Raw genomic sequence first — 17,315 nt, 5'->3', positions numbered from 1 at the left:
ACTTTGTAGATTATTGTTACAGGGCCTAATTGACTGTGTGGGCTAGACACCTGGCTGGCATCCTCAGTGCTGCTCTCCAAAGGTATCTCAATACCCACCAAGATGAGGCATAGTCTGGCCAGAGACCACCCTGCCCAGCTCTGTGTGTTGACACTCCCTAGCTGGCTGGTTTGTACCTAAACATGCTTCCTCAGCCCTCCTTCAGGGACAACTGGGGAGGGAGCTGGTTCAGCCTACCATGCTTTCTTCCAGAATGAAGTATGTGACTGATGTTGGCATCCTGCAGCGCCATGTGTCCCGACATAACCACCGAAACGAGGCAGAGGAGAACATGCTCTCTGTAGACTGCACCCGGATCTCCTTTGAGTATGAGTATCTTGGCAGCTCAGTACCTTGGGGTTTAAGCAGCACTCGTTGTTAGCGTGTTGTTCAGCAGGTGCGTTCTCCTCCATCACTGTGGTGATAGAGCCACCCATGTCCTCCTATGAACAGTGTGATTCTGATCCATTTGCTGGCCACAGACGATATCTGAGTCATGCGGGAGGCTGCTGAGAGCTGAAGCAAAGTGAACTGCAATCTCTGGGTCCTAGGAGTTGGGAAGTGGGGGCACTGATGGGAACAAAAAGCACCAAGTGTCCAGTGGAATGGTGGCAAGGCATCAGCAAGACTGCAGAGTCTGTCTGATCCTAGAGGAGAGGCCTGACATGGGACCTTGGACTCAAGGGGCTATATGCCTCTCGGTCTATCAAAGGGAGAAAATGGCTTAACTTCGGGTGCTCCCTGCATGAGTCAGAGAGCTCTGAGGTCTACTGTCCCTAAGCAGGCCCCAACAAAAGAGAGTCCCACAAACAGGGCTGTCCATTAAGAATTCTGGGTGGGTCCATACCAACCTAAGGTTGTAGGCCACTGTCAGCTCCAGGTAGGTAGTAGACAGTGGGCACCACATGTGTTCCTTGACCTTGGACCCAGCCTCTGCCTGGTACTGTACCAACACTGGTCCCTCCATGAAAGCCTGTACAATACCAGCTACACTGCAGCCAGGTTCAAGCTCTGGTCCGTGCATGGGCAGAAGCGACTGCAAGAGTTCCTTGCAGACATGGGGTAAGTGACTGCCTTGCCTGTAGCCTCCTACCCTGTCTCCACCCTGCTGGCGCAAAGCACCCCTACTCCATTGTAACTTACTTGGGTGTAAAGTACAGTCCCTCCTCCGTGTCCTAGTATATGGTGAGTGTACCTGTCAAGACACCCCTGGTGGGCATGCGCAGGGACCCCATGGCAGGCCTCCCTACTGTCAGTGTCTTGTCTCATTCATACAGCTTGCTCCCTCTAGGCTTCCTCTGAAGCAAGTGAAACAGAAGTTTCAGTCCATGGATGTTTCCTTGAAGGAGAATCTGCGAGAAATGATTGAAGAGTCTGCAAATAAATTTGGGTAAATGTTTTTGTTTTTGTTTTCCTTTTTTCGAGATAGGGTTTCTGTGTAATCCTAGCCATCCTGGAACCTCAGTCTATAGCCCAGGCTGGCCTCTGCTGGGAATTAAAGGTGTCATCCACCACTCCCAGCATGGACTACACTTCCGCTTTAACCATCCACCTGCACTGATGCAGAATTAAAAGCTGGCCCCAGGGATGTACAGACTACTAGGAATGACTCAAGCCTAACTTAATGAAACTTTGAGTTCTCTTTGGATTGCAAATGCACTTTCTTGCTGGGTGGTGATGGCACATGCCTTTAATCCCAGCATTTAGGAAGCAAGGGCAAATGGATCTTTGTGAGTTAGAGGCCAGCCTGGGTTACAAAGTGAGTTCCAGGACACAGAGAAACCCTATCTTGAAAAACCAGGGAAAACATGCACTTTCTTGGGCTGGAAAGATGGCTCAGCAGATAAGTCACTGATTGCTCTTCTACAGGACCCGGGTTCAAGTCCTAGAACCTACATGGCAGTTCACAACTGTCTGTGACTCCAGTTCCAGGGGATCTGACTCTCGCACTAATGTACATGCAGGCAAAGCACCAATGCACATAAAATAAGAATAAATTAATATAAAAAGAAAAGTGCATACTGTCCTTCCAGAGGGCATACCCCCAGCTCCATGTCTAGTGGCCCATACTTATTACTTATAACTCCATCTGTGGGGTATCCTAAACCCTGTTCTGGCCTCTTTGGACATATGTACACATAGACACATGCATTCACATAATAAGTTCATGAAAATAATAAAAAGATAAATGAAAATGCACTTGCCTTATAATGTTTAGGGTCTTGTTTTTGTTTTTTGAGACAGAGTCCTAGATGTGGTAGAACTAACTATATAGACCTTGTAGACCAGGCTGGCCAAACTTAAACTCACAGAAAGTCCACCTGCCTCTGCTTCCTGAGTACTGGAGTCCTCAGTACCTGGAGTACTGAGTATATATGCCACCATGTCTAGCATGTTTAAGGCCTTTAAATCCTGGGACGGTGATGTAGACAGATACATTGGAATCAGAAATAAGGCACCAGGGCCAGGAGCAGGCTTACTCTATCCTACCAGGTCTTCAGGTACCACTGAAGCCCAGTGCCTGCTCCTGCCTGGCAGGCTGACATTAGGGCATAAATGAGAACCTAGCTCATACCCAAGGCCTCATGGCTATGTAGTGTCCATTGCTGAACCAGCCAAGCAGCCAAGGTCAGGGCAGTTGGCTGCAGGGCCTGCATGTATGGGTGTTTTGGCCTATTTCATCCTCTAAGCGATGGTCACAGTGAACATTCTTGGGGACCTATGAGTAACTTAGTCTGGTCTAGGCATACAAGCTTGTGTACAAGTTAAGGCTGACAAGTTCATTCCTTCCTCCCTGGACAGGATGAAGGACATTCGTGTACAGACTTTCAGCATTCAGTTTGGGTTCAAGCATAAATTCCTGGCCAGTGATGTCGTCTTTGCCACCATGTCTCTAATGGAGAGTCCTGAGAAGGATGGCTCAGGGACAGACCACTTCATCCAGGCTCTCGATAGCCTCTCCAGGTGATGAGTATGATCTGGGCAGCTATTCTGTGGCCTCAGCCTTACCCTGCACAGAGACCAATCACAAAGATGCATGAGGGTGTCTTGTCCTACGGGAACTACAAGGTTGGAATACCTACCACTGAGCAAGCTGTTCTTAAGCTGCTGGCCCATGGTGGCCCAGCTCCAGTGTCTTTTTTTTGTTTTTCAGTCATGAAATAGGACATTCCCAGTGATGATGTTTTGGAGTTGTGACTTTCTGGTATACTTGTATGGCAAAAGTGATCTGTACCTCATTTTGTAATTTGTTGATTTCCTTTTGTTTAGTTTGCTTGTTTACTTACATGCTTTGAGGGTCTCACTGAAGTCCTGGTTAGCCTTGAACTAGCTATGTAGATAGACCAGGTCGCCCCCAAAGTCACAGACATTCACCTGTTTCAGCCTCCCAAGTTCTGGGGTTAAAGACATGTACCATGATGTCCAGCTTCCTGTTTGTCTGTTTTTTGGTTTTTTTTTTTTTTTTTTTTTTTTTAGGATTTATTTATTTTATATATATGAGTACTCTGTAGCTGTCTTCAGACACACCAGAAGAGGGCATCAGATCCCATTACAGATGGTTGTAAGCCACCATGTGGTTGCTGGGAATTGAACTCAGGACCTTTGGAAGAACGGTCAGCGCTCTTAACCACTGAGCCATCTCTCCAGCCCATTTGTCTGTTTTTAATAATGACTTGGTGGGGACCAGACCACAGTACTATATGTAAATGTTATGAATTTAATTCTGTAGGTTTTACAAAAAGCCTAGTTCAGATTACTTTTCTAACTCAGTAGAACTGCCTTTCCTGTTGTTTTTTTAAATACAAGGTCAAAAAATACAGGATCCTACTTCTCTCTCTCTCTCTCTTTCTCTCTCTCTCTCTCTCTTTCTCTCTCTCTCCCTCTCTCTTTCTCTCTCTCTCCCCTTTCTCCTTTCCTCCCTCATAAATATTTAGCTTTAAGATACAGTTTTTGGCTAGGCAGTGGTGGCATACACCTTTAATCCCAGCACTCCAGAGGCAGGTGGATCTCTGAGTTTGAGGCCAACTTGGTCTACAGAGGGAGTTCCAGAGCAGCCACAGCTACACAGAGAAACCTTGTCTTGAAAAACCAAAAGACAGACAGACAGACAGACAGACAGACAGACAGACAGAATGTAGCCACAAGTCATGGCTCCTGCTTGTAATCCCAGTACTCAAGAGGTAGAGTCAGGAAGCTCAGAAGTTGAAAGATAGCCACTTTGGGCAGTATAGTGAAAACAAAACACACATATAGTGCACCCCCAAAGAAGAGCGTGCCCAACAGTCAGCACTGTGCAGCCTTCAGGTTTCTTTGTTGCCCAGAAGCAGCTCTGTACCCCTTGCTATCACCTTTCAGCCCTCCTAGCCCTGAACACTGCCTCTGCAGATTGCTCTCGTTAGCAGCTTCTCTCACTTAGTGTAGTGGATTATGCTTATATAAGGACTTCTCTTTATCATAGATCACGTTCCATTGGATGAATTGTCCACACTTTATGTACCATCTTGTAAGCTGATAGACATGGGTTCTTCTATCTTCTGACTATCTTCCTTAGTCGTGTACAAGCTTTTGTGTAGTTGTTTTCACTTCTTGTGCTGGAGTAGAATTGTGGGGTTATGTGTGTTCTTGATGTAACCTTCTAGGGAATGGCCAGGCTGTTTCCACGGTGGCAGCTCCAGGGCCCACCAGTAGTGTTTGAAGACTGCAGTTTTTCCATGTCTTTACCAGTACTGTGGTCTGTGTGTGGATGTATGAAGTGGTAGCTTGTGCTTTTGGTTTGTGTCTCACTGGGGCTAATGATGGATAGTGTTTTTTCATGTGCTGACTGGCTATTTGTGCAGCTTGTTTGAAGAACTGTCTATTCAAATCTCCCACTTGTAAGTTAGATATGAATTTTGATGATGTCCAGATCATCCAATTTTCCTTTTGCTTCTTAGAAGTACTTTGGGTGTTGTACTTAAGAAACCATTGCTAAATCCAAATGACAGACTTCACTTTGTTTATTTCTGCTAAGCATAGTTTTCGCACTTACACTGAGTGTATGACTCTTTGGACATTAATTTTTGTTGTTAGTACAAGAAAATATACAACTTTACTCTTTATAAAATTTATTCCTGTATTTATTTATGTGTGTGCAGAGGTCAGAGGACAACATGAAAGTTCTTTCCTACCACCACGTGGGTCCCAGGATTGGACTCAGTAAGCCTTCCACTAACCTCCAACTAACTTAACTCTTTTTTTACATGGCCACCTACTCCTTGAGACATTTGTTAAGTTTTTTTTCCTCCTGCCATTGAACTATTTTAATACTTGTATTAAGAATCTAGTTGGTCATAAGCATGAAGATGCACTTTACCCTGTAGCTCTCTTCTATCCATCCAAAGGTTACTAGCTCTTTTAAGTAGGAAATGTGACTCTTCGAATTTTCTTTTTTAGGATTATTCTGTTCTTCTAGGTAACTTGAATTTAATCTTGGGATCAACAGCTTACCAGTCCCTGAAGAGGTTCATTTCTGTTTTCTATCTGTAGTTCACTCTGTTTTGGGAGCAGATGGAGCCCAGGCTAGCCTTGAACTTGATATTTAGCCAAGGATGATCTTGAATTTCTAGTCTTCCTGACTCTGCCTCCCAAGCACTGGGATTACAGGCTATACTACTTCACTTGGCTGAGTATTGCCTTATTAACAGCATATAAACTTTATACTTATTCTGTTAAAATTTAAAGATATTATTGTGTGTGTGTATGCATGCACACATGTACATGATGGGGAAGAAGTTTGTGGAGGTCCACAGACAGTCCTGTGGAATCTGATCTCTTCCTCCTTAATGTGGATTCTGTCCCCTTATGTTCACCTCTGTCTTGGCATCCAGCTTCCGATTGCTCTGCGTATCACTGACCCCCAGCACCCATGGTGATGCAGGCAATGCAACAGGCTGGTGTCTCCTTTCTTGCAAATTAGAACATACGTGTTTGCTTCTATACTCTTATGTGCGCTGTTTTGTTGTTGTGTGGTTTAGTGACTGTTTTTGTTTTCCAAATTTTTGTAAATTACTTTTTGTATATGAGTGTTTTGCCTGCAGGTCTGTGTGTACAGCACATGTATGCCTGGTGCCTGTGAAGGGTGGAAGAGTGTGTCAGCTTCCCTAGAACTGAGTTATGAACAGCCATGAGCTACCACGTGAATGCTGGGAGCTTTCAGGTTCCCTGAAAGAATAGACAGCAGTCCTAAGCAGTGAGCCAGCTCTCCAGCACCGTTGAAGATGTGATTTAGTTGCTTCCTTTTTCAGATCTGTTTCCTGCCCATTTTCTCCCCAGTTCTTTGAACAAGTAGTCTGTGTGTATGTGTACATGTATGTGTGTGGGTTGAGGGGCCAGAGGTCATCTCTGTACATGTGTATGTAGAGTGGGAGGCCAAAGGTCATCTCTATCTGGACATGTATGTGTGTACCTACAGAGGCCAGAGGTCATCTCTGTGTGTACATGCTTGTGTACATGGGGAGCCAGAGGTCAGTGTTGGATATCTTTTTGTTTGTTTGTTTGTTTTTTTGTTTTTTGTTTTTCGAGACAGGGTTTCTCTGTGTAGCCCTGGCTGTCCTGGAACTCACTCTGTAGACCAGGCTGGCCTCGAACTCCGCCTGCCTCTGCCTCCCAAGGGCTGGGATTAAAGGTGTGTGCCACCACCGCCCGGCGGATATCTTCTTTATTTAAGTTCTACACCTTAGTTTTTGAGACAGGATCTCTCACTGAACCTTAAGCTCACGAATTCATCCCGCTGGCTGGCCACACAAGCCCCACGACCTATTGTCTCCGCCTCCTCAATGCTAGTGTCATAGGCATGCCCCACTATGCCTGGTTTTTTACATGGGTACTAGGGATGGAATTTAAGTCTTCACACTTGGGTGGCAAGCACTGTGACTGAGCTCCACATGTCAGCCCTTTCTGCTGTCACCGCAAATGTGTATTCGTAGAGCACAGTTCCCAGATAGCCTTTAGAGAAGAGGAGCACGTAGAGTGGGCATCCTGCATCCTTCCTTCTGGGTCACACGATGCCTTTTTCTACTCTCAGATGATCTGTGGTCTCGCTCCTAGAGTTGAGGTTGAAGGCAGTGTCCTGTGGACTGTAGGTCCCACTGTGCCCTGCCCTCTAGCAGCCGACACTGCTAATACAAAGTCGGAGTCCTGTCGATTCTTGGTTGTTCTTTTTTATTATTATTTTTATTTATTTATCTGTACGTTCTCAGACTGCTGTCAAGTTTATGATCCTTCTGCCTCAGCTTCCCAAGTGCCAAGGCTGCTGTGTGTGTCATCACACTCGGTTTTGATCATTGTTTGTTTAGAAATGCCTAGCCCTGTCCACTAACAGACTTTCAGATCTGTTCTAGCTTGTTCCCTCCATTGTCATGCGTTTGCAGACCAGTCACTTCAGTTTATGGCCCCAGGCTCTCTGGCTCCACAGTTGCTTTTTGTACAGTTTCTTTAACCCTCCCTACGTCATTGCTTCTTAATCTTGCATTGCTGTCTTCCTAGAAGGATGTCCTGTTTTATATTTGTGCTTTGTATTTTCTGTGGATTTGTTTCATGGAGTTTGAGGTAGCTTTTCTTGATTTTGTCCTCTGGAGTAAGTAAAGTTTTCATTTCTGTCAACACTTCTGATTTCTGACCTTTTTTTCCTAGTGTCCTGTTTTTGTTTATAGGAATGTTAATGGTTGCCCAAGTCTCTCAGAACATAATGGAGTCATTTTAGGTTTCATTTGATCTCTAACCATCTGTTTCTATTGGGACCTGCCCCCCCCCCCCACCCTCACCCTTCTTCAAGCCATAAGTGGTTCTCAAATAATCTGGTGTTTTGTATTTAGGAAGAAAGTTATGGAATCTTGATGGAGCCCTGGGTATCTGGGTGTCAACTTGTTGGGCACAGAGTTGAAGGCCAGCCCTACTTTAGATTCTAGAGTGTCCATTTGAAATATTCAGAGAGGCAAATTCTCTTATCTGTTGAGTGGATGTGGGGAGTTTATATTTTCCCCACCCATTCCCTAGGTTACCCTGTTGGAGCCCTCCAGGTACCTTCTTGGGCCATCTTTATGCGATCTCTAGATTCCCATATTGTTTTGTAGCCCAGGCTAACCTCAAATTCACAATTTTCCTGAATGTTGGGACTACAAGTGTGCACTACCATACCCATGCGTCTTCTGTCTTACCCCACCCCCGACCCCCCAGACAGGGTTTCTCTGTGTAGCTCTGGCTGTCCTGGAAATCATTCTGTAGACCAGGCTGGCCTCGAACTCCGAAATCTGCCTGCCTCTGCCTCCCGAGTGCTGGGATTAAGTCTTCTATCTTTTGATCCTAGAGTCATTTGACTCTCTTACTCCATCGCTGTGTTTATACTTTTTTAAATTGTTGTTTCTTCCTTTCATGTGAAGAGGAACTCAGGGGGAGAGAAGATAAATTTTTACCCCTAAACCCCTTCTTGAACCAAGAATCAAACAATCTATTCGACCTTGGCACTTTAGGAAGAGTACTCAACAAGCATCACATAAGCCCTGTTTCTGCCCTGTTTCAGGAGTAACCTGGACAAGCTGTACCTTGGTCTAGAGCTCGCCAAGAAGCACCTCCAGGCCACCCAGCAGACCATCGCCAGCTGTCTCTGTACCAACCTAGTCACCTCCCAGGGCCCTTTTCTCTACTGCTCACTCATGGAGGTTAGGCTTCCTTACCTGTGCCGTCCCAAACCATACCCTCTAGTGGCCTCCTCTGACCATCTCTTTTCCCCTTTCAGGGCACTCCAGATGTCACACTGTTCTCCAAGCCAGCGTCCTTGAGTCTGCTCAGCAGACATCTGCTCAAGTCCTTCGTGTACTCGGTGAGGACTCGGATGGAGTGGGGATGAGGTGCCAACGGCATGGGTACAAGAGGGCAGGTGTAGTGCTAAGCATGTGTCAGATGGCCTAGGCTTACCCACACTGTTCCCCAACTGATTGGGGGCCATATTTTAACTCCCTGACCTCTAGGAGCCTTCCAGTTTCCTACAAGCCCTAGTATTAGCACTCACTCTTTATGTCACTCAGATAAGGAGGAGGGACCCTGGAACACTGTGGGGCTGGGGCTTAGGTTCATCTGTGGCAAATCAGGAAAAGATGGAGTCAGTCATACATACCTTGTTCCCAACAAAGATTTGTGGTCTGTAGGTTTGTGGCCCTAATACCTTTCTTAGAACACAGTGTAACTCAGCTGGTATTTAGGCAGGCCCTAACCCAGCTACTAGGCAGAGATGCAGAAAGGATAGTTGGTGGTGACTTAAGGATGAGGTTTTTGAAGAGAATCAGGAAGTTGACAGTTACTCAGGCTGTGAGTCAGCCAGTAAAACAATGATGTTAATGTTCTGTAGATAATTAATGCTGTCTCCGTGGGCTCTGCCTCCTCAGACACAGCCAGTCTTTGATCACAGCTATCTCAGGAAGACTGGGTATATAACTCAGTAGTGGAACCTTGACTAGTATGAGTGAGGCCCTGTCAGTATATCTGATCCCAGCACCAAAAAGAGTTTGTTTGAGAAACTTACAAGAAACAAAACTTGTGTCTTGTGCACTGGCTTTATGCAAGTGAAGTGATGTGTAGGCATTGCATTGGGTAATATAAGTGCTCTAGAGATGATTGCACTGTAGGAGAGGGTATGCAATTATGTATAAAATTATATATACAAGTGATAGTGTTTTCATGAGGAACATGACATTCTTGGATTTGGGTGTCCATAGCGCTCCTGGAACCAGTCCCCTGCCACCTGCTAGGAATGACTAAAATGTCAAAAGACGGACGAGGCCAAACAAGAACTTTGCAATTATGTTGGCTTCATTCAGATCTCACCCTCATGTATCAGTTGTGACCTCTGCACCTCTCTTTCCTTCTCTGTAGAAGACAGCCACTTCACAGGTCTAGTCAGTTATCAGACATTGACTTAACACCCACCAAGTCCCATTTCACACGCTTGCTCACACCTCAGCCCTAGGTAAACTAGGACAGTTAGTTGGTCATCTTGATGGTAGTGTGAGAGGGAAACCTCAGCACGTCCATCCTAACTGTGCAGGTGGGCCCCATGAGGCGTGAGTGCATGAATGAATTTCACACAGAGGCATACACTGAGAGGAAAGAGATTAGACCAAGGCAGGGGTGTTAGGAGGTGCTCCTAGAGACCTGGAGGTAGTGATCAGACAAAAGCAAGGGCTGAGCCCTGCAAGGCTAGGGTACTAAGAGGGTTCGAGCCTATACATAACTGGACGCTGAGAGCCAAAATATCAGGTTGGAATTCTAGCATATCCTCTGGTGACTGTCCCTGGAGGCTTTAGGGGTGGCCTGATGCTGTTAGAGTTTCTAGATGCTGAGCAGTGTGCTCTACCCTGCAAGCCGAGAATGACTATGCTGTGACCAAGAGTGCCCCTGTCTCCATAGACAAAGAATCGTCGCTGCAAGCTGCTGCCCCTGGTGATGGCCGCCCCGCTGAGCGTAGAGCAGGGCACAGTGACCGTGGTGGGCATCCCCCCAGAGACTGATAGCTCGGATAGAAAGAAGTGAGCCGCTTCTACTTGTCCTGGGACAACAAGACTGAAGGCTCTGCTGTGTCAGCACACTGGCCACCAAGTCTGCGGAGCCTAAGTGGCTTTTACCCTTCAGCATCTCTCATGGGGCCAGGTTGGGAAGGGTCTGTTGTCTGTGGTCTGTCTTCCAACATGTCTGTCCTATACCTTTAGCTTTTTTGGTCGGGCATTTGAGAAGGCAGCAGAAAGCACCAGTTCTCGGACTCTGCATAACTACTTTGACCTCTCAGGTGAGTGTCTCTGCCCAGTGGTCACACTTCTGCCTTCATACCTTCCAGTCTGCCATTGGCCCTGGAACAAGGCAAGCTGGTGATGGAGGTACCCAGCCATAAGTCCTTCTGCCCTTCTAAAACAGCCCTCAGCAAAGCTGCCCTCAGAATCCTCAGAACTCTTGCTGGGAAGGTACAGGCCTGCATGCAGCCTTACTGCTCTGTCCTGAAACCATCTCTCACCCTGAAGGGCAGGCTGTGGTGACTCTAGAGGCCAAGCCTCACTGGGAACGCCAGTTTCCCTCATATTAAAAAGGAAACAACACAGCCTGTGGCAACCCAAAGCTGGCAACATGAAGGGCCTTACCTGGGGCTCAAGCACTCTACAGCACTCTACCTTGCGAGACAGTTTTTGCAACTCATCACATTTGCTGTGTTAGGTGAATCAGAATGAAAAGGCCTAGTCCAGTGACCACCAGATAGAGCAGCACACAACTTGGTTCATGCTTGGCCGGATTTTTTTTTTTTTTGATACACAGTCTTGCTATATAGCCCAAGCTGGCCTGGTTCTTATAGTTTTCCTGCCTACGCTTTCCAAGTGCAGAAATTATAAGCTTGGGTATCAGACTGTCTTTTGTTTATTTAGTTGGCTGGTTTTGTTGTCTTGGTTTTTGGTTGTTGGAGGTTTTGCGGGGTGGGGGTTGTTGTTTTTTGTTGTTTTGTGAAATTTCTATAGCTCTGGCTGCCTTGTCTCATTTTTGAGATAGGATCTCACTGTTTAGACGAGGCTGACTAGAAGTCACCTAGATTGAAACTGCCTCTGCCTGCCAAGAGCTGGGATGAGAGGGCTGCACCACAGCGCCTGGCCCCACCTTATTCTCATTCATACCTGGTTTTTGCTTTATTTATTTTACTTTATATGTGTGAATGTTTTGCCTGCATGCATGTATGTGCACCATGTGCATGCATGTTGGATCTCCTGGAACTGGGATTATATATGGTTGTGAGCCACCGTTTGGGCGCTAGGAATTGAGCCTGGACCACCCTCTAGAAGTGTAAACAAGTGCTTTTAACTGCTGAGCCGACTCTCCAGCCTCTCACTGACACATTTTACAGTAAAACAGACTTGACAATGCACTACTGTCAGTGGCTCACTACTGCCTGGTGACTTCCACAGGCTGATTCCTCTCAATGCTATGCCTGGCGCTTAAAGTCAGCTGTCAGTATGACTGGCAGCTTCTGTCCTTAGCTATATGGTTTCTTCTTTCTTTCTGAAACCCCTCTATGTATATCTATGCTCTGACCTCTTCTTACAAGGACACCAGTGTTGTGGGTAGGACACACCCTCAGCACTTTATTTTACATGTTTGAAGGTCCTGACTCAAGGTATCATATTCTGAGATACTGGAGGTTGAGGTTTCAACAAAGGAACTTGGGGAACAGCTCACTCCATTACACCTCAGTTTGCTTTTAGTTTTTTGTTTGTTTTTGTTTTATTGTTGTTGTGGTTGGTTATGGATAGGTGGGTTTTGAGACAAGGTCTTTCTAATGTAGCTCTGGCTATCCTAGAACTTACCCTGTAGACGAGGCTGCCTCTACTTCCCGAATGCTGGCACCACTATGCCCAGCTACCTTAGTATTTTATCTGCATCTCTCAGAAAGGGCATTTCTTACATTGCCATGCTCTGATTCCCCAACACTAACTTGTCTGTGTTCAGGTTGCCTGTACTGTCTCAGGCAGACTTCTTTGGGCCAAGCAGATGTAGCTATCTATGGCATTGTGGGGTTGGTCCACCATGAACAGCAGCTCCTGCTTCCTGCCTGTGATGTGGGTATGTTGACCACAACCCACCTTTGTTGTACAGGGAGGGGTTTGGCTGGAAGCTACCTGGCTTCCTCTGATGGTTGAGAGCCAGAGGTAGCGAGTGTGGAAGTAGGTGTGATCAATGTCAGCCTGGTGGACAAGGCTTTGTATCTGGGGAGCTGACCAGCTGTATGGAGCACCTCACTTCCAGCAAGCAAGCCCTCTTTGGTGTCTAGCTTTGCTTTATGGTACCTCTCTGAACCTGTCTGCCCTTCAAAACACAAGACGTTTGTGTTGTGTCCTCTCCAGAAGAGGACACTGAAGCTGAAGTACACTGCAGAGCGGGGCTGATGTGGCCTGCAACACCAGGGACAGGCAGTATCGGGGTTGTCACATGCTTTGTGTTCCCTCTACTGACTGACATTGTTCACCCCTGCATACCATGGTAGTCCTTGCAGGACAAGGCTCTGGCCCCTCCAGTGTAGCCAACAGATCTAAATAGGGAGTACAGTGGGGAAGAGATGAAATCAAACACTGCAGAATGTTCCCGGCCTGGCAGGAGCCTGCAGTGTGGAATGCGATGGGGTTGTCAGGCTGAGGGAGGAGTGGGAGGCCATGTACCATGCCTTGTTTCTCACTCCTCCCTGCTCACAAGTTATTTTCCTTTCATTACTTCAGTAATTGAGCTGAAAGCTGAGGACCGGAGCAAGTTCCTGGATGCACTTGTGTCGCTGCTGTCCTGAGGGTAAGCATGGGCGGGCCAGGTCCTTGGGCCTGACTCCTGCTTTTGTGTCCCTCAACTGAGGCGTTCATTTGTGTTTCCCATCAGAGCGAGGTCTTGAGATTTTTTCCCAGGAATGTCTGTCTTAAGAATGCCAGTAAGGCCACAATGGAACATTTTTGAGACAGATTAATTAATTAATAATTAATTAATTTCATTAAGCACCTTTGACACCACCACCACAGCCCCCCTTCCCGGAATGACCTCAGATTTCATGTTTGACATACAGGTTATCTAGTGCCAGCCCCAGGGGCCATTCAGTCTCTTACAGCCACAGCCACAAAAGTGGCACTCTGGACTTTCTGGACTCAGTCTTTAATGAGAAAGCAAGCTGTTGGCCCTGCATGGGCTCTCAGCAGTACACAGGTATCCTGAGACGCCTACTGCGTGTTACTGACAGTCCACTGGGGCCCAGAACCCCTCCCTCACTATTCTCCCACATGATCCTTCTTTTTTAGGGGCTACATGGGAAAGTGGAGTAGTTTTCTCCTATGCTTGTGTGACCATCTCAGCCGCTGTTTAGCCAGGCAGCCTTTCCAAGCCTCTGATATAAGGAGCTCTTCAGTCTGGGGCTGCCCTGTCAGTGTTAAACCTAAGCTATGGGGAAACAGGATGGCCTAGTGTGTCTCAGGAACTTCATTTAGTCAGGATAGCATGAGCACTAGGGGCCGTATTAAGGAAGGTGTCTAGACTGGACTTGGAAATCCTTGGTCAGACTTGCAGGTAGTCAGACTTGGGCCAGGTAAGTTTCACTTTAAATTAGTCTAACTCCAAAAAGGAACCCACAGGTGGCAAGTGTGTACTGAGCTTGTGGGGAGCAACACATGCCAGGGCTGACTGGAGACAAATCTCTCCTGCACTGTCAGTAGCACTGCTGTGTGTGTCTGGCTACCAAGCAGGGGTGCGACTGAGAGGGGAAGGGGATGATTGGGGGCGGCCCCCGCCCGCAAGCAAGAGACTGCCGGGCAAGGGAAGGCCCTGGTACACACGCCACGAAGCTGTCCAGGCAGGACAGGTGGCCAGCTAGGCTCTACCGGGTCAAAAGGGTCTGGGTACTTTTCATGCAGGTAGACATTCAGACTCGTAGGGAATGTAGGAGGACACTGAGCACCTCTGTAGATCTGGGGCAGCCTTTACTCCAAATTCACCCTCCTGTTGAAGCTGAGAAGCAGCATCCCATCACGCCATGGGAAAGCCTACTCTAGTTTGACACACTGGAGAGAAAAGATGAATTGTAGGAAACTTTTTTTTTTTCTTCCAGGATTCAATTTCCCCAGAAGTGACCTCCTTTTCCTTATTTATATCACCTGGCCGCTATTCAATTGTAAGATAACATTTGAAATGTGAGACTATGTGGTTTTTAATAAAATGGTGTTCTATCCCCTGTGTCTGTGATCTTAGATTCGTACTTAGAAGTACTCTGAACCTTCTTGGGATCCAGAGAAACCTTGTTTCTGTGTCTCGTAATCCTCTGTGCTACATAGGAGGCATAGAGACTTCTCTGTTCAACCCTAGGACAAGGTCTTTCTTTCCTGGCTCTCCTCATGTGCTCTCCTGGCCTCCTGATGGCAATGGGCAGAGGCTGGGCTCTTCAGTGCTAAGTATCTTCACAACCAGCACCTGTGATGGCCACGGCCCAGCAATGCCAAGAAGGACCTGACTGCCTACCTAGTAGTATCACCATCTTGGCCATCCTACCATGGCCTTCAACTTGCCATAAAGGACCTCTTCAGACGCCTTGTCCCTGCAGGCGCAGAGGTCACAGTGCTTTGCAAATGAGAAAGAATCAGGGGGAAGGCCTCAGACCAAGGAGAACTAACTGCTGAGTAGGGTCTGAACAGAAACAGTATTCCCCAGGCTCTGTCAACATTACTCACACCCCACCAGAATATTTTGACTGTAGTGGAATTCTGGCCTCTAACACCTTGAGGGAAGCAAGGGTGTCTTAGAATGGTGGAGCCATCTGTCATTGTCCCTGGAGCAGGTAAGTATAGACAGGTTGAATGGTGAAGAGGGGCTGATTTACTGCCTGGGGACATAGGTACTAGAAAGCAGACATGGTAGAAAGAGATGCCTACTTGTGGGCATCTCAGCTCCTAAGGAAGGCAAGATGGCACACAGCCCTAGAAGGAAGAGTTGTTCACAAAGGTTTCTCTTTTTTTTTTCCCTCCAGTTTTGTTTGTTTGTTTGTTTGTTTTTGGTTTTTTGTTTTATTTTGGGTTTTTTGTTTGTTTGTTTGTTTTTTGTTTTTCGAGACAGGGTTTCTCTGTGTAGCCCTGGCTGTCCTGGAACTCACTCTAGACCAGGCTGGCCTTGAACTCAGAAATCCGCCTGCCTCTGCCTCCCAAGTGCTGGGATTAAAGGCGTTCGCCACCACTGCCGGGCTTCCCTCCGGTTTTGTTGTAGAGTGTTTGGTTTTTTGAGACAGGATCTCACTATGTAGCCTAAGGCATCTCCCTATTCCAAATACTGATAAATAGTTTTAAGTCAGTGGCAAGAAGCACAGACTGCCCTTCAGGAAATCGGGGAGTATGATAGGTGGGAGCTGGGTAGGGACTGGCCCTCCTTCCTGGACCACCTGTAGTGCCACCAGCTAGCTAATTGCCTTCACATAGCCACCCTGGCCATTTTGAAGTCCTTAGAGCAGCTGCCTTCCCATACTCTATACTGGGTAAAGGCCTCTGTGAGAAGGGTACGCCACCAGCCAAGTGTGCTGGCATAAGGGAACCATACACTGGCCTGCTAGGGCACAGGACCAGATCTAGGATCACATGTTCCCAAGCTTAGGGCTGCCCTTGATCCCTTCTGCACATGCACCTGCTGGACTAAGTTCATCTTGATTCAATGAGGTCTTCCACTGAGGCTGTCTCATGGGGCCTGAGCAGCCATTGGAAAGTCAGCTTCCCTGTAAGCTTACCCTTGCCTTCTCTGTCCCCAATTCCAAAATCTGTCCTGAGTCTCTCTAAGCTAACATCCTTAGGTTTTTAACTCCCTTCCCCACCATGAGGCACTCAGCCTGAAAGACTTGGTACTGGATGTGGCTCAACAGGCTTCTTGAGACCAGGGTTGGTGGCAGGTGCCAAGCCTTCCTGCTGGCTGGACTTTATGCCTGATTGCAGCCCCTTCCCCCATCCACTGTGCATTCCTGCTTCTGGCCTTTTAGCAAAAGGTAAAATTGCCCAAATAGAAACAACAAGCTTTCTTTGGCTATTGGTTTTACTTGTTTTACCCTCATGGGATCTTTTCCTAAGTCCTGGCTGGACCCTCTTTTCCCCCAGGATAGTAACACCCAACATTTTCTAGTCAGCATAGGTGCATTATCAGCAGGGTAGACACCAACCCATCAACCCTAAACCCTGTTTAGAGCCACGCTAGTCAGAGGGCTGGAGTCAGGCCCCACTACCCTGGGCAACTGCCTCTCCCATAGCAACTGTTAAGTACTGCAGTCAGCTGAAGTCTGTCCACATCCTTCATGGACTGTGGCTCCCACACATGAGGGAAGTGCCTGCTCTGGCTGTGTGCACTTGTAAGTGGCCACTTAATACTTGGAGCTGAGCAAGCACTTGGAGGAAAAGCGTTGGGTATCATCCTGGGAGAAGCCAGCAACCTAGCTACCCACCCACAGCACTTGCCACCACCCAAGTCTCCATTCCCATGATGCGAGGCTCCCGAGGCTCCCGCTGGATCCTCTCCCGGGGTCTACCTCCTCTCCTATATCCCAGCACATGGCCATGGATCTTCTGTCCACATTCTTAGCTTCCTACTAGTGTAACTGCTTCTCCCAGTTGAAAACTGGAGAAATCCCTACAGGGAGCCTTTGAGGAGAGGGGTTGGTGGATGATTGGATGAATAGGGTGCCGGGCACAAAGAGTGTCTGGATGGAGGACAAGACACAG

General features: G+C 47.3%; 1 protein-coding gene across 1 annotated transcript in view; it reads left to right on the top strand.

Annotated features, from left to right (window-relative positions):
- Positions 1-14,805, top strand: part of Cdc45 (cell division cycle 45) — a 29,067-nt gene extending 14,262 nt beyond the window's left edge. Inside the window, exons 10-19 of the mRNA XM_028770482.1 lie at positions 253-372; positions 970-1,101; positions 1,331-1,429; positions 2,842-3,003; positions 8,597-8,735; positions 8,813-8,896; positions 10,480-10,598; positions 10,779-10,855; positions 13,317-13,383; positions 14,681-14,805. Coding sequence (XP_028626315.1) covers positions 253-372; positions 970-1,101; positions 1,331-1,429; positions 2,842-3,003; positions 8,597-8,735; positions 8,813-8,896; positions 10,480-10,598; positions 10,779-10,855; positions 13,317-13,381 — 997 coding nt within the window. The 3' untranslated portion in view covers positions 13,382-13,383; positions 14,681-14,805. The remainder of the gene's footprint in view (positions 1-252; positions 373-969; positions 1,102-1,330; positions 1,430-2,841; positions 3,004-8,596; positions 8,736-8,812; positions 8,897-10,479; positions 10,599-10,778; positions 10,856-13,316; positions 13,384-14,680) is intronic.
- The last annotated feature ends 2,510 nt before the right edge of the window (positions 14,806-17,315 follow it).

The sequence above is a fragment of the Grammomys surdaster genome, unplaced genomic scaffold (assembly GCF_004785775.1).
Source record: "Grammomys surdaster isolate TR1022 unplaced genomic scaffold, NIH_TR_1.0 202, whole genome shotgun sequence".
Classification (NCBI taxonomy): domain Eukaryota; kingdom Metazoa; phylum Chordata; class Mammalia; order Rodentia; family Muridae; genus Grammomys; species Grammomys surdaster.
The sequence above is the reverse complement of the archived record's forward strand: the minus strand, read 5'-3'. Positions and strand labels throughout refer to the sequence as shown.